Raw genomic sequence first — 17,686 nt, forward strand, 5'->3', positions numbered from 1 at the left:
TTATTGCCACGTTGCTTTTTAGGTACTTGTTACTCATGTATTTTCTTTAGCTTCTTTCTATCCTTCTGTAAGAGATAAATATTTGCCTAACATCACAAGTGAGCAAAAAAATAAAAAAGAATATTTTGAAGAATATATGAATATATATTTTTCTATACGCATATGTGAACATTTTCCAAGAAAGCAGGGAGAACATGGCTATTGAATTACTGTCATGTCTGCAGTAAAAGGGAAATTCCTTCTGTCAATTAAGTTATTTCTCTCTCTTAAGCTCATTGATGTTTAGCCTCCACAGAGAGTGCTCCACAAAGCTGTCTTTTTGCCTTGTCTGCCTGCTGTTCTAGGTGCCCTTTTTAGAAAAACAGTCAGTACTATTTCTCTTACATATATATAACTCTGCTGAGATCACTTTATATAAGGGGAACATTGCAGAGAGAGGCCAAAAGCAGCTTTGGAATTAATGAATCGTGCAGAGGCAGTTTAATGTGAAAGAGAACAGATAACTCACTTGTTCCTTCTCAGATTCGCTTTTCCTTCATCTGCATCAGTTGGTGGTGATTTTGCATGCAACCAGGCCAGATTAGATTTCCAACTCAAAATGGTTTGTCAGGTAAAGGCATAACTTTGCTTTGACATGAAATCATGTCCCACTCAATTAAGGCCTTCCTAAATAATGAGCTAGGGACGCGGGTGGCGCTGTGGGTTAAACCACAGAGCCTAGAACTTGCCGATCAGAAGGTCGGCGGTTCAAATCCCCGCGACGGGGTGAGCTCCCATTGCTCGGTTCCTGCTCCTGCCAACCTAGCAGTTCGAAAACACGTCAAAGTGCAAGTAGATAAATAGGTACCGCTCCAGCGGGAAGGTAAACGGCGTTTCCGTGCGCTGCGCTGGTTCGCCAGAAGCAGCTTAGTCATGCTGGCCACATGACCCAGAAGCTGTACGCCGGCTCCCTCGGCCAATAAAGCGAGATGAGCGCCGCAACCCCAGAGTCGGTCACGACTGGACCTAATGGTCAGGGGCCCCTTTACCTTTACCTTTAAATAATGAGCTATGAGTTGCAGGGAGCTAATGGAGGAGGGCAGAAATTGCCCAATTTGAGGCAATCCCCCACATTTTCCTGCAGCCTCCTGTGCCCCATCCCACATTGTTCAAATCAGAATCCCCAACTCTTTTCAGATTTTCACATTCGCAATTTGCTAGGGCCGGCGGTTTTCTTACTGTGTGGTAGTATCGACAGAAAAAAAATTAGGGAGTGCCTGATCTTAGAGGAGTCCATCGCAAGAAATATGCATCCTAGTTGCTAGGAAGGAAGGGAGGTCAAACTGCAGAGATTCCAAGAACAGAGAAATTGCCGTAAATTGAAGCAGTCAAAGTACAGTAAACGGGAGGTGGAAACTGCAGCTATTTAGGACATCAGGGATTCCTATTACCTGGTGTCCAGCAACTCACTTGTCAGCCATAGCTCTGATTTCACTCATTGGCTAAATGCACTGAAAGGTGGAAGCTGGCAGGCTGGTTCATCTCACAGAAATGGCTTAGAATGATACTTGCACATTTTGTTTCATAACTTTATTTCTAGGAGAACTAGAGACTTGCTCTTTTTTTCTTTGAATGAAAGTTCAGATTTAGGGGCCCTTCCTGACTACGGGCCGGATATATTGGTATCTCTTGTACCCACTTGTCTGAAACCATGTCTAGAGCTGCCCTGAGTGTGTGTGCATTAGGAAAACTATTCTCTTGGTTCAGTGTCTCCTTTAGTCCTACACCTGGATTAATTTCAGGAGTACTTGTTTCAAGTGCCACCCATGACTTTGGGATGGACCTCTATCTGGTATAATTTTGTTGCAATTATGGAATGTTATTTTATGGCGCAGGAAAGAACGCTGGAAGAATTGCTTTTGTCTCCCAAGTTTCAGCTTTTTATTTTATAAGGAAATTACAGCCTGGATTTTTAGTGGTGAATTAGACAGAAATAATGTCTAAATTAGGAAGCATCACATATAGGATACATTACTAAGAGTTACCTTTATTATTTGGTTTTTTTAAAAAAAAAATTAAAGTGCTACATTAAGCTATATGCAGATCAAAGATGAATCATTATGCAGGTTGTATTTTAGCCGTGGGATTTGTCTGACAGCTCGAGGAAAATGAATCTAATCCTCTTGTCTAATTGCTCAATGTTGCAAGTTGCTAGAAAGAATAAAATTGAGCAAGCTTGCAAACAGCAAAATTTTTTTTTTAAAAATCCCTAAAGTGACATTTTCAGAAAATATTTAGATAAGCATAAGGGCAGCAACTGAGCCACAAGTCAATGCCACCAACTCATTAGTCCTTTTCTTTGGGTGACACATCTGTTATTGTCCATATCATATACTGTGTTTAATTTGAAGACCAGCGTGCTTAAGATGGCAAAATATGCCATTATGCAGACTGAGAGGTATCCCTTTTCAAAATAGGATCTGTGTATGCTCTCAGGACATTAACTGCATGAGGCATATTTTATTGCATTGCGGACAATATGACCAAGCTAGGGAACTATTGATTAAACCACTATTGGCAAATCGGCCAGGTCAATCTACTATACCAAATACCTTATGGACGACAAGTCCAATGATATCACAGTGGCCGTGACAAAGTTTCTTTCAGTTGTCATACAAATTAAAGATCAACATACCCATGACTAAACAAATAACGCTTTGGTCTCCCTTCCCTGGGGGGTTGTCTGTATGAATCTGTATTCTGAATCCATGTTATGGGTCGTTGGACCACAATAAAGATTATTATTAACATGCCATTATGAGTGGTAAACAATTGTAGTGTGAATTGGAGTTCTGTATTTGACACATTAAAATGAATCCATAATACTATTTTTATGTCATATGAAGGCACATCATTGTGACTTAATCATAGACATAGGAGTGTATGGACTTGAAAAACTGTAAACATTGTGTATTGCCAAAGGCTGATTTTATGAGTTATCAAAATAATTTTCACACAGTCAAGGGCTGTATTTTTTTAACTCCAGAAGGGTCACAAGGAAGAACTTTTGGGGAAGCACCATCAGGAGATAAACTGGTCAATTGTTTATTTAAACATATATATATATATATATTCAACCTAATATTCCCTAATATTGTGGTGAGGCAATAGAATAATAATAATTTAACAATTTATTATTTGTACCCCGCCCATCTGGCTGGGCCTCCCCAGCCACGCTGGTCAGCTACAAGGCTTGTTCTGCAAAACCTAAAAGCAGAGTGGGACACATCTTTCAGAAGCCCCACCTTAAAGGTAGGAACTTCCACTTTCTGCATGGTCTGTTCTGTTCGGAACATCCAAGTCCCTTTAAATACCCCATAAACATCAATGCTGGGTCTCTTGCAGAACAATCTTAATCAGAAGCACAGCTCTTAATTTGGCCGTTGTGCCATTTTCAGTTTAAATAAACCTCCAAATTTCAAAGTGATCTGTTGATTCTTAAATTCTACAGCAGTATCTTATGACAGATATTCTTAAGACCAGAAAGTCGTGTTTATTTATGTACCTTGTTTTCCGAAATCCTGCACTCAAAGCGGTTTGCATCCGATACAACTATATCAGCAATATCATCACTCTTAACAAGTCCATTACAAAACTTGATTAATTGATCCAGACTTACAGGAAACAGTCAATATGTTCCAGTAATCAGTACAAACTCCAGTTTGTTTTACTAGAAACAGTGCAAAAGCAACATTTCCATAAAATCTATTTTATTTAAATTCACTGTGACTCATTGGAGTTCAGCTCACATGAAAGAAGCCTTTGTTGATCTGCTCTTAAGCACTGAGCTAGTGTAATATCATTGAAAGGAATGACCTGTGAGATTGAACGCCCCAGGTTAAAATATCACCTCAGCCATTTTCTCCCTATCTCAGGCAGCCTGTCTCAACCTCTCAACTGTAATGTTGAATAATTGCATTAGCCTACTGTATGGGTTTCTTGAACTGTTAATGTGCATGAAATACCCTGAACACTTCAGAAATACGGCATGCACTACTATTATTATGAATAATACGTGTAAATCTTGCTCTTTCCACTTAGAAATGTAAGTCACTGGTGTGTGTTTTTTAAACTGTTCCTACTCTTTTAAATGGGGAAAAAATGGGAAATTTGAATTGATTCATGCCAGTGTAAACCATTCTCTTTAGAACCTTAGAACCAGAACCATGAAACCTTGAAAGGTTCACGATCAAGATTTACAATTCCCGAAATGTGAGAATACAGATGGGTAGACACAAAACTCTCTGAGGGTGCCTATGAGTCTCTATTTGAAGATTTTGCTTGGCTTAATGAACGACATGGGGCTCTTACTCTGCTGCGCACGTCTCGGACATTTAGCATCTGACACATTCAAGGATGTGTTTCTCTCCTATATCTATTGATCTAGCCAGGGCCGGCCCACCAATGAATCGGGTGAGTTAGCTGCTTCGGGCAGCACCGAGGAGGAAGAGGAAGGAAGCTCACTGCTTTACATTGTGGGCGAATAGACTTGCTGTTCTCCTTGCCTGTGTCTGAGAGCAGCAAGCCTATTGGAGAGCAGCAAGCTATTCCTCCTCTGCTGCCACCGCTTTGCCCAAGGGCCACATTGACCCTGCCTTGTAAAACAGCACCGCCTTTTCCCTTGATTTTTGCTCCTCCTCCACTCGGCTTCGTCTTTCAAACATTCCTGGATTGCAGTTTATTTATTGCACAGATGCTCCACCTTTTAACCCCAGAAACTCAAGTTGATGCAACATGGGTTCAACCACTCATCACTTAATTCTCCACAACAATCCTGTGAGGTGGATCTAAGCTGAGAGAACTACTGGCCAAGGTCTTCCAATGAGCTTCTGACTGGGGATTTGAACTCGGGTCTTTCTGGCCCTAGCCCAGGGCAAGAGTTAACCCTGTGGAGGCCTCTAAGGCAGTCAAAATCTTGCAGGGTCAGGAGCCTAGCAGATTATCTTCTAATACATTTTTTATTTTACCAACCAACAAGATCAAGATGAAATCAATATTATTTTGATGTGTTGTCGCGGGGCCCCTGAAAGGCGTGGGGCCCATAGATAGCTACTCTGCCTATTTGGCAGTCCAGCACTGCCCTAACCCATCGTAATTTAAGACCAAACTTACATTAACCAACAGTTTCATGAAAACCATTTATAAAATATTGAAATTTTACCTAGTTCCTGGTGGCCTAAGCATCCTGCAAGCAGAGTTCATTTGAATAGTAGTAGTAGTAGTAATAATAATAATAATTTATTATTTATACCCCGCCCATCTGGCTGGGTTTCTTATATAGTCCCCTATTTCCCCTGAAAGCTATTTCACCTCCCTCCAAAAGCTGCTCCAGCATTTCCTTCTTCAACATTTGAGCAACTACTGGTGTTTTACTCAAAATATGCGGAGCTGGAAGCAGATGAAAAGAAAGCCTTTGCCTTTGTCTGAAATCAGCTTGACTGCTACTGCAAACGATTTTGCCCGTTCCCTAGCCAAGGACTCTACAGCGCCTGGACCTCCTAACGCTTGCATTCCCCACGAAGTCTGTCTCTGCTTCTCAGACTCTTGTCATGAAGAGATTTAACGGTAGAAGATTACTGGAAGAGACGTTAATGAGTTTCAGGGTACTGAAATTAGTATCTAGTCTAAGGAATGGTTCTGTTTTGATGCATTGTCTGAGATGCTTAATGGCATTAAATGACTGGCAAATTTAGTGAACTTCCTTTTTTCTTCCTCCCTTTTAAAAACTTGTGCCCCACCTAATTTTCATTGCAAAACTCATTGCAGCGTTCAATTCAGACCGCAAAACAACATCAAAGTCTGCCTAAATCAGATTGAGGTTAGCGATGGTCCCTGAAAGGATAATGCTACTGGAAACTATAGAGCCCTATTTATGGATGAGTGGATTTTCTTCTTTTTTATCTGACAGAGGTCCTGAGGCTTCTAGCTCTTAACTGTTCTACGTGCTATCTGCATCACAGTATGCTCTGCTAAAATGTGTTTTCTGCTGAAGCAATGTGGAGAATAGAATGAATCAACATTCCTGAAGGTGAAATACCTCCGAGGGAGATTTGTGCATGTCTATTTAGATACTTTCTGCCAGAATTTAATTCCCACCTGAAGGAACGGGTTGGTGTTAGTAAGACCCTGACAACCATTTTGGAAATAAGACATGGGGTTGCAGTATTGAGAGAGCAATATTTTTATTCACTTCAGGTACCTTTTCGTTGTGGAACATTATTTGACAACTGAAAAATTGCTGTGAAATAATATTAAATAATGCTTTATTTGCTAAAGCTTAATTCAGAATTTCCCCTGATGTTTCAATGTTGCTAGGTTGGGTTTTTTTACTGGTGACCTATTAGGAGGTTGGGACAGTGAGTGTATCTGTCGCCCATGGTGCGGAATGCTTGAGTCTATTTTTTAATTGTACCAGCCTGGCTGTTTCTCAACTTAACGTTTCCTGGTTGACTGGGCAAGTTCCCTGTGGCATATATAATTGGGTGGCCTCACGCCCTTGATAGATTGTAGATGCTATTTTTCTTCCTGCTGGCAATATTATGCAGAGATAGTTCTGCCTGAAGTGTGGCATCGTTCTGCATTCTTCCTGTTCCTGCGTAACATTGGCGAAATAAAGTCCTCTGGCTCTTGGGTGTGTCCCTGTGAGGCTTTCAAAGTGCTGCAGGTCCTGAATCTGCTGGGAGAACCTGTCACTTGCTTTCATTGTTCAGATAATAATTTCATGCGCCTGTACAGCTCGTGAGACTAATCCCATGTTAAGAAAATGTGCGGCAAGAAGCAACCCTAAAGGTTGAAATTCAGGAAGTTATTTTCCATAGAAGTAAAAAAACCAAACAGTTTCAGGACACTTTTGTTGGGTTTGTACTGAGATTGTACTGACAAACTCCCCAGTGGTGTTCACAGAAAGGGGGAGGATGTTGGTTTCTGTGTGTTGCCACTATGCAGGCCTTGGAGTCACAAGATTCTGTTTTGCATTCCAGAGATTCCATACTGTTGGAAGTCTCACGGAAGACAGGAGACGGATGTGACGTTACTGGTTTCCTGTTCCTTTGTTTTCCAGTTGCTCTCTGCTTTCACAGAGAGAGCATGTATATTTCTTTTCTGTCTGCGTAGTTAGCAATAAAAGACTTAGCATGTAGCTCAAACTTCTCGTCTCTTCCCTGTGTTGGATACTCTGCGTAATGGGAACGTGCTTGGAGCCTTATCAAAGGCTCAGGTCGTTAATCACGTTGGAAGATCTCGGTCGAGCGGAGATTCCGACAACTTTTTCTGTGCTTGGAATTAAGATGGTGTTAAATGCAACCTGATTTTCCCATTCCATTTTAAGGGGAAGAATTGTATTTCTTTGGATTAGTGTACTTAAAAGGAAATAGTTTGCATGACTTGTATGCTTTACTTGCAGCTGTCGACGCAAGGAGAAGCCAGCCAGGTGATTGGGCCATTAACAGAAGGTCAAAGGAGGAACGTGGCTGTAGTGAATTCATTGTACAGGTTACACCAGTCGGTTCTTAAAGTAAGTGGCATGGATACTTTAAACATAATCATTGTTAAGTTGTGGTTTTAATTCTTCACCACAAATCCTGAATTGAATTGGAGAGAATGTTGTAAACACTTCTGAAATGGTCTCCGTGAATAATGGGCTAGAACCCAGTTTCCCACCCACCAATCTCTCTCTCATAGATTTGATATGTCTTCTGCCTTCTTCAGTGTTTCTTTGCTTATTAGTGCTTTACTCCTAAAGATGCTGTCTTTCAAGTTTTCTGTTAATTTAGGAGACTGTAATGGAGTTCAGGATAATACTGTATATATCCTTGAATTCACTTGCCTAAATTATGAACTGTTGCAGAACATTACAAAAGAACCCCTTTGGGCTTTGTATGAGAAGTGATACGAGCTTGGATCCAAGCCGTGGTATTTTGGATTCCAAAGCTCCTTTAAACAATAGTCCCCCATGCCATGTCACAAATTTCATTGGAAAGTCCCCTCCGTTTTGAGACTGCTTTGGCCGCCCTATGGCACCTTTGCCCAACCTGATGTGTTGCGGCTGTTGTGGTCCTAGGCAGTCTGCCACGATCAAGGATGATGGGAGATGTAGTCTACAACATCTGGATGACACTGGGTTGGGAAAAGTTGTCGTATGGAATTGCTGCACGGTTTTGAAAAGCCCCCCTCGAATGCACAGAACTAGCTGGATTTCTTTTCAGATGTCAGTCATAGCATTTAGATTAGTGTTTACATTAGAAGCCATATCTTAAAACCATAAGAAACAAAAACAAATATTTTAAAATCACTGATTTCTATATCACATTGCAGAGTGTAAATCATTCTCATGAGTTTCGTGTTACCCACTTTGGAATGCTTGTGTTAGTGTTATACACACACACACACACACACACACACACAAATAAATCTTGAAATGAAATTTGGAAAAGAAAAGAAATTGCTAGGACCTTACTTGAATGTGAACGCTGAACAAGTTAGAAATAGTTATGGAGGAACAGATGGGTTTTTGTGGCACAAGATGTTGGCTCCATAGCTTTTTTAAAAATGCTGTCAGGCGGGAGGAAAGATATGGAAGCATTTAGGAGGTGAATTTTTTTCAGTTCTGTATTTAAAAATCATGGAGGTCCAAGAGGAACGGTGTGATTAGCGACATTTTGTGACATTGTCTGCATATCATGCAGTTAGTTATCCATGCACAAGTCAGTGTGTGGCTTTCATGGTTGCCAGAGACGATAGAGATTGCAGGGTCCCATTGTGATGGAAGATTCCTGCTTGCTGGCTTAGCCTCTGGAGATCCATAATCAAATAAACAGGATATTTATTTCACACGCTCTGACGCTTGATCCCTGATCTAGAGGGAGGAGGCCTGAGATCAACATTTGCTGGTACCCAGAGCATGGCCAAGGAGGGGCCCAGCGATGAGCAGCAGTAAGAGAGCGTTGGCTTCACCAGGGTCTCACTATGTGATTGAGCATCTCTGCATCTCTTTTTAGGTAATATCCTGCCAAAGTGCATTTCCAGCCTCTTCAGAGGAAACTATTAGCACAGCCTTGAAGGTAGGTGAATATTAAAAGTCACGAATATTACATAGATTTGAAACCTGCTGTGTGCCCCCCCCCCACTTTAAACTAAGCCACATTCATTTGCTTGCAACATTTGTGGTGGTGTCCTTCAGGGAAACCTATCTATTCATGTTTGTTCTTGAGATAATTTGCTGTCTGTGTTAGGTGAGGATGAATTAGCTAAGTGCTCAACGTTTAGCAGAGGCTCTTAGGCAGCACTTGAATGAAAGCAAGGCAGAGGAAAACTGCCTACCTTTTCACCATTAAAAGTGATGATTCTTCTTTCCTGGTGCTTTCATTTTTCACGTTTAACTTCTCCCTGGAGACCGCTTTCCATTTGCTTTCATCCATGGTCTTCCCAATCCACTGCTTTTCAATGTGTGAATGATGTAGGTTGAAAGAAAAACATTCACTGCCTCTTTTGAAGGATGGAGCCTAGACCTCATTACGTTGATCTTTAATTACATATTAAGATAATAGTGGAATATGTTGGCCTGCCCTTCTTTCCAGGAAAAGCCCCTAGTTTCAAACGATATTGTCAGCATAATTTAAAAACTACCACAAGAGGAAGCATACATATTTGAATGGTGGAACTGGTCAGATACTGGTCAGAAACTTCAGTTTGTAGAAAGCTCTTGAAACGGTTGTCACATCATGTTATACTTGCCTGAAGAATTTGTCCTGTTATAAGTGCCTCTTTTATTGTTGGCCCTTGTTCAGCCACTGCTCCACATAAGGAGTTGGGAAGATTTCGAGTTAAGTTGCACAATACGTTTAACTTTTCATGTATATATAGGTTCAAAATATATTGCACAACACATCTATATAGATATATCTGTATGAATATACAAACTAATATCATGGCACAAAACAGCACTGTTCAAAATTGACTTGACGAAGTTTTTGTAATTTATTTATCTCTTGGTATTCATGGACGGCATATTGACGTCTTGTATGGTTTTTTTTACTCATTCTTTTTCCTCCTTGGTTATCCTTCTTGTAGACAGTCTATGATTTGATGGGAAATGCTGTGCAACCTTTGCTGAACTCAGTTGGAGACTCAATAGAGGCTATTATCATCACTATGCATCAGGAGGACTTTTCTGGGTAATGGAGTCACTACCTCAGTGTTGTTTTAGACATGTGTACGATACGGACATCATATCGAAAACCACGGAGATTTATTACCTTGCAGCAAAAGTGCTTGCCTCAGCGGCCAGCCTGTGCTGTTAGTGGGGGAAGGAGCAGGACTTCTGGCTGCCGAAATCATTTGTCTGCCTGGAAAGTAAATATGACAACACTTTTTAAAATGAAATGTGAGAAGAGGATTTTCCAGTGAGGATTTTTTTAAAAGGCCACTTGTTTTTATTATTTAGTTTTTAACATTTGAAGTTACAGTAGAGTGTGAGAATTGACTGGATGCACAAAATTATTTCTAAGAAATAAATGCTGGTTGATCTCTGTTTACATAGAAGCAGGTTTTCAGTTCTCTCTCCCTTCACTGGGTCTTTCAAGCCTGAAAGGTTTTCTTCTATAAAGTTCCCAAGTGTTGATAGGGAGCAGGGATTCCACTTACATTTCTTTTCGTATCACATATATTTGGGCGTGTTGGGGGAACCTGGGCCTTCTCTGAAGGTCTGCTGGACTGGATTAACCATTAAGTAAAATAAGCACGTGCTTAAGGCATCAGGGGAAGGGGGACAGCACAGATAATGTCCATTGCCAGACTTTTAGCATTAATTTTAGCATTAATGGTTTTAGCATTTTAGCATTAATGGTCACAAATTGCTTAACTGAGCGTTCATTTTCTGACTTGAGGTATATTAAAAAATCCCAACAGAACAACTATGCAACTAGCCAGGCTGGACGCCCTGTCTCTACTAATTATAGAAGCAGATATGCTGCATAAGATTTGTTTTGAGGATCTGATCAAAGACTTTTTAGTTAGGGAAAATAGGAGAACATTTTTCAAATATAAATTAAGTGGAAGTATACAGAAATCAACATTTTCCATCTTCCTGTAGATTTCATTTCATTTCGAGAAATAAAATTTCATTTTACGGTTTATTATTGTTTACATTTTGAGCTAGATATATATGGGGCACCAAAAATTTTTAAGTGCTAAGGACCTCTAAAGGTCTTAATCCATCTCTGGATTAAGAGGCGAACATCACTTTGCTCAGGTTAATAGTTGAGTTGGCGTAAGAGAACTCCACTGCAGGCATTTAAGTCTTCTGTAGGCTTCCATCCTTGAGTTCTTAGCCCGTCCCCCCCCCCCCCCCAAGTTAGCAGCTTTGCCCTTCATCTTGCCTTGGTGGGTTTGTATGGAGAAGTACTCAGAAGTACAATGAATGCTAGTTTTGAGAGAAGTTTGTGAAGTTTTCTGTCCCAGCTCCATTCTGCTTCAGCTGTGCAGTCGTACCTTGGATCCTGAATGCCTTGGTATTCGGACATTTTGGCTCCCAATGCCGCAAACTCAGAAGTGAGTGTTCCAGTTTGCGAACGTTCTTTGGAACCTGCTGGGGCTTCCACGGCTTCCGATTGGCTGCAGGAGCTTCCTGCGGCCAATCAGAAGCCACGCTTTGGTTTCCGAACATTTTGGAAGTCAAATGGACTTCCGGAACGAATTCCGTTTGACTTCCAAGGTACGACTGTAATTGCTTATCCTCCTCTATGAAGGAATTCAGTGGAGAGAACATGGACTTCTGAAAAACGTTTTTGGTTTATTATACATGACTGGAACTTACGTAGGCCCTCAGCCCTTTCTAAAGTGGGGCCACTTTGAACAGAATTGGGGGGAAGGTCAATTGCTTGGACCAGAAGACTTCTAATGTGACCTGTTGACTCACTTTACTGACTAAATCCTCTGAGATATGGATGCTTGAAGTCTGGTCCCCGCTGTTGCCTTGTTACTACTACACCTTGTATCCTGGAGGACTGGTTCTGCCCAGATTGGAGGCATCTGTGCATATAATCTCTGAGCAATTTAAGTCAAGAGCAGACTTAGTGAGGGTTTTGAGGCAGGCTGGACTTTTAACACCACAATATGTATGATGTGGTCTATTATTAGAGAATTATACCAACAGCTGTGCCATTTAAATTTAGAGCTTTTCAGCTTCCGGCTGATGAAAATGCTCCAGACTTGGAGGGGGGAAGAGGAGGAGAAAGCAGCAGTAGAACGGTTCACATTTTCCTTGCAAAAGTGCAGTTAACGTGAGGAAAAGGTGTTTCAGACACAGCTTATCCCTGTACAAATATGATGTTGTGATGCATGCAGCCGTTGTAGTTGTCCTTCACAGGACAAAGGTGAAGCAGCACAGCGACGTGATTAAAGTTGATACAAACACGAAATTAACATTCGTTATCCTCTTTGTTCCTTTTGATAGGTCGCTGCCCACTTCAGAAAAGCCCGATGTCCCTTGTTCTCTGTACATGAAAGAACTACAGGGCTTCATCGCGAGAGTCATGAATGACTACTTCAGACACTTTGAATGCTACGACTTTGTCTATGAGAGCACAGAGGCCATTGCCCAGAGAGCAATTGAGCTTTTTATTCGCAATGCCAGCCTACTAAGGCCTCTTGGCGAGGGCGGGAAAATGCGTCTTGCCGCTGATTTTGCACAGGTAGAAAGATGAAAGGGAGACAGTGTTGATTTTATTTCCTCATATACACCGAACTACACATTGAATTAGAAATGCTATGCCCCGAGACATACAAACACATGCTGCTTCAGTGTTCCCCAAGCTCTTCTCCACCTAAAAATATTTATATTCTGCATACATGGCAAGCAAAGTCCGATTATAATGACTGTGATAAATTAGGATTAGTTAGATTTGGCTGGATGTTTTTCAGCTGCCAAAATTGGAGTTTGAGAGCAGAAACCTTGAGGCTGTGGCAGTGTACTGCTGAAAAGAAACCTTAGTCTGCATTGTGGCAGTTACCGTATTTTTTGCTCTATAAGACTCACTTTTTCCCTCCTAAAAAGTAAGGGGAAATGTGTGTGCGTCTTATGGAGCGAATGCAGGCTGCGCAGCTATCCCAGAAGCCAGAACAGCAGGAGGGATTGCTGCTTTCACTGCACAGCGATCCCTCTTGCTGTTCTGGCTTCTGAGATCCAGAATATTTTTTTTCTTGTTTTCCTCCTCTAAAAACTAGGTGTGTCTTGTGGTCCGGTGCGTCTTATAGAGCGAAAAATACGGTACATAGTTTAGAGGGACTGTGGAGAACAACTGAGAGCCAGATTCTAAAATTAAAAAAAATAATGGTGGCAAGTTTCTTCCATAGAAAGATTAAAAATGGCATTTGTAGGTGCTGGAACTGAGTTCCGGCTGAAAAAAAAGCCCAGGTTGTAACCATAAAATGAGCTTTTCCATCATCTTTCCAAAAACATATTTATTATGTTAGCTCGTTAGCAATCTCTGTGCTCTTGTTCTTTGGGAGGGAAGTTTTAAGTAAACCTGTGAATCTCTAGTTTCTAATTCTCCCCCTGCCCATCTCCTACTTGCAATTTTTCTTGCTTTGTTTTGGTTTATTCCTTCTATTTCTCAATAGCCCTCCCATTTCATGCCAGTTTCAAGAAAGGTAGGTGGGACTTAGTATTTGGGCATCCTTCAAAATAACCAAAAACATGATTAAAGCCATGTCTTTTTTGACCCTGGGCGACTCATTCGTGAGAGATACTGAAATTCCTAAAGTAAGCTAGAGCCCTGATTTTGATACACAACATAGTCCTAGGCACACCAGTTATTGGAAAATATATATATAAATGTACATTCTGTTTTACATTTGTCCTTGAAACAGTGTAGGGCCAGATAACAATGTTACTTCCAGTACTTTTTTAAATTTTATGTATACATACATTTGTATTCCACTTGGGATTCTCAGAGAGATTAATACTTAAGAGCATTCAGTCAGTCATACTGACAATAATAAACCACCAAAACATTAGTGACCAAGATAACAAACCACGGAAAACCATTAGTTAATAAGAAAATACACACACGCACACAGAGTTGTCATATTGAAACGCCTGAACAAATTAATAGGTATTTTGGTGTTAAAAAAGATAAAGTTGTGTCTGTTCTGAGAACACATAATGCAGCTACTTCTCTGAAGCTAAGGAAGTCTAGTCAGTGCATCGATGGGAGCCTCATGTTCACTAGCTCAAGTTCCATCATGGAAGAAAGGCAGGGTATATATGTACTAAATCACTTTGGTGCCAGGCATCCCTTGCTGGGATGACGTAAAGGAAACAGGGCGCCCACACTGAAAAATGCACAAAACATGCTAAGTGTGGGTTGTAAGATCAGCTTGTTATGAACTTCCTTCTGTTTTTAAGTTTCTTTTTCCAAATATTTGCTTTTGGAATTTGAAGGTCTACAGACTGTAAGTAACACTGAACTTAAATAAGAAAAGTGTGAAAGGGAGAGATTTGTAAGTCTCACCTTAGAAATGGTGGATATTTTGGTATATCCAAAAATGTTTAAAGGCACATCCAAGGCACCCTAATCACTGGGGAATTTGACTGTTTTTATATCTAGCAGTCAAAACATTGATGTCTGTAAAGATACGAACTTGAAAGATATGGGTAAAAGGGGGGGAAATGGCTTGTACTGAATGCCTGGCTCAATTTTCACAATTCCGTCTGGCCTGGAAAGAATTTGCTGGGGTCAGTAAGGTACTCTGAAATGACATTTCCCTGACATTTATACATATCATGAGACATCATCTGGGAATTGTTGTACATTCTGACCTCCTCATTATGAAGAGCTTTGTTGCTGTATAAGAAAGCCAAGTGCGCTAAGGTTACAGTAATTTGGAATATTTTAGATTGCGAGTCATATTTTGCACTTTAAAAGCTGTGCAGCTCTGTATGATTAAGAGACTGAAATGTGAACATGATGAAGTCAGAACCGAGGAAGGAAACCCCACAATATTTTTTCAGTTTCTGGAAAAATACTCTTAAGACAAGAGTTGTGAGCTTAGTGTAGAGGGGGAAATGGACACGTGATAACAAGCAAAAATAGTAATCGCATCTCCATTAGTTAGAATAAAAAGATCCACTCTTCATTTGCCAACGCACAAATGTTTTACCTAGGGGCTGTAAGAAATTATATTGCTCTTTTGGATAGAGTAAATTACAGATAAACCAAAGGTGTTGGTTGTACAGATATACTCTTCTTTCCAAAAGCCAGTGAAAAAACTCTTGTGTATGCAGAGGAGATGCTGGTTGTTTATATTACTGTTATTATTTCATCTGGCATAAATGAATAAGCTGTGGGCTTTTCTTTCTTGGTACCGTATTTTTCGCTCTATAACACGTACCCGACCATAACACGCACGTAGTTTTTAGAGGAGGAAAATCCGTAGGCATGCCACCCGTAGGCATTCCCTCCATAACACGCACAGACATTTCCCCTTACTTTTTAGGAGGAAAAAAGTGAGTGTTATGGTGCAAAAAATACGGGTATATTCTTAATTTGGCAGTAAAACGAGATTCATTCCTGGTGGTCCTAAAATAGCTAACGGTGGTTCTGTTTACATGGTAGCAGCAGTGACATTGGTTTTCTAATTCCATGGCTTCATCCCATGGTTGGAATGGGTCCATTCCACCTGATTGCATGCCCATGGCTGCAGGTTGTTGCTCGATTGTTGCCAGAAATTCTGCTGGTAAAAACTGGTTCTAGTTCATGAAATTTGCTGGCTGCAAATCTGCCTTCCCCAATTCCTGACTGGCTGGTTTGGCCCAGGGCTTTGAATATCTGACTGAAGTGCAATTCGTTTTCTCTGACAGATGGAGTTAGCAGTCGCTCCCCTCTGCAGACGGCTCTCTGATCTGGGACTATCCTACAGACTCCTAAGATCATTCAGGTATATTGCCTTCAAAATATTTTTCACAGCTGGCGCCAGGTAATGAAGAATTTAAATTGTCGCCAATTTATTTGGGTTTTTAATTAAAACCTTCTGGCAGCACCATGTGAAAATTACCAACAAATTAGTGCTTTTTCCTTGAACATTTTATTCAGAGTGTAACTATAACTTGGGAGAATTTTGTCATGCAAATGTCAGCTAAATTGCACCTTTTTGCTTTTTGTTGTGGATCTCAGTTCTTATGCTGATGAGCTGCAGTTACACTAAGCCCCCTACCCTGATATTAGAGGATTTGAGATGCAGTGTTTTTGTTTAATTAAATAATAAGCTGCTGTTACTACAAACAATCGCTTACCAAATTCCATAATGACGATGAAGCAAAGCGGAAAAGAACTGCTGCATGGGTTCTGTGTGTTTTTAAGGTTCTGTGTGTGTTATTAGAGTGGCATGGATAAAATGAAGCCTTCATTGGGTTCTGTCCCTTTGTGGGCAGATACTTGTGGACCCCTTTTTGGGGGGGCAAAATCAGCTGCAATAGGCAACGCTGTTATGGGTGGAGGCAAAACATTTGCCAAGAAATGGGAGACTCGAAGAGGCAACCGCAGGTTCAACTCCCATTCCAACCTTGTTTGTGTCTGCATTTTCCCATGCAAGTGAACGGCCATCATTCAATCCTATGAGAAAAGGTGAAATACCTCTTGCAATGTGCAATTTAATCCACCACAAGAGGCATTTTCCTAATAAATTATAGGGAGGCATAATCTTCTTTCCTTTTAATTGTATCATCTTAACTTCTTCTTTATCCCCCGCAGGCCAATGCTGTTCCAGACTAGTGAGCATATCATCAATAGCCCGGCCGTGGGAGATATCATTCCATTCAGTACCGTTATTCAGTTCTTATTTACAAGAGCACCACCTGAATTAAAATCCCCGTTCCAGGTAATTACTTTACGCAGCCTTTTCTCACCATATACTCCACCAGTGGCGGAAAACCATTTCTCTCAAATTACTGTCGCCAATGCTGTTTCGTAGCTATGCTCAAGTTGCAGCTTGTGGGGTTGGTTTTATGAGATCACGGCAGGCCACAGGCGTTTTCCATCCTGGTTAACTTCTGGAAATAGAATGCTGTTGCAATTCAACAGAGGAAATCATCAGAGATGATACTGTGAACCTTCGGCTCCAGCCAGCCTGGCCAATGTCAGGGATGATGAGGACTCTAGTCTATCAACATGTAGAGCCACAGCTTACTCCTCTCTTGTTTAATCCATGGTTGAGACTAATTTAAAAAGGGTAAAGGGACCCCTGACCATTAGGTCCAGTCGCGGACGACTCTGTGGTTGCGGCGTTCATCTCGCTTTATTGGCCAAGGGAGCCGGCATACAGCTTCCGGGTCATGTGGCCAGCATGACTAAGCTGCTTCTGGCGAACCAGAGCAGCGCACGGAAACACCGTTTACCTTCCCGCCAGAGCTGTACCTATTTATCTCCTTGCACTTCGTGGTTTTGAACTGCTAGGTTGGCAGGAACAGGGACCGAGCAACGGGAGCTCACCCCGTCACAGGGATTCGAACCGCCGACCTTCTGATCAGTAAGCCCAAGGCTCTGTGGGTTAACCCACAGCACCACCCGCGTCCCGAGACTCATTTAGTGGCCATTTAATTTGTTCTGAGCTATTCTTTTACATGTTTCCAGAACAGTTGCCCAAGCCAAAG

General features: G+C 41.2%; 1 protein-coding gene across 4 annotated transcripts in view; it reads left to right on the top strand.

Annotated features, from left to right (window-relative positions):
• Positions 1 to 17,686, top strand: part of COG5 (component of oligomeric golgi complex 5) — a 161,447-nt gene that overhangs the window by 130,663 nt on the left and 13,098 nt on the right. For all 4 annotated transcript variants that reach the window (XM_081023568.1, XM_081023569.1, XM_081023570.1 and 1 more), the window contains exons 15-20: positions 7,442 to 7,552; positions 9,036 to 9,098; positions 10,108 to 10,211; positions 12,491 to 12,728; positions 15,899 to 15,975; positions 16,788 to 16,914. In XM_081023568.1, the coding sequence (XP_080879694.1) occupies positions 7,442 to 7,552; positions 9,036 to 9,098; positions 10,108 to 10,211; positions 12,491 to 12,728; positions 15,899 to 15,975; positions 16,788 to 16,914 (720 nt within the window). The remainder of the gene's footprint in view (positions 1 to 7,441; positions 7,553 to 9,035; positions 9,099 to 10,107; positions 10,212 to 12,490; positions 12,729 to 15,898; positions 15,976 to 16,787; positions 16,915 to 17,686) is intronic.

This window comes from Podarcis pityusensis (assembly GCF_964106645.2).
Source record: "Podarcis pityusensis genome assembly, chromosome: 10".
Classification (NCBI taxonomy): domain Eukaryota; kingdom Metazoa; phylum Chordata; class Lepidosauria; order Squamata; family Lacertidae; genus Podarcis; species Podarcis pityusensis.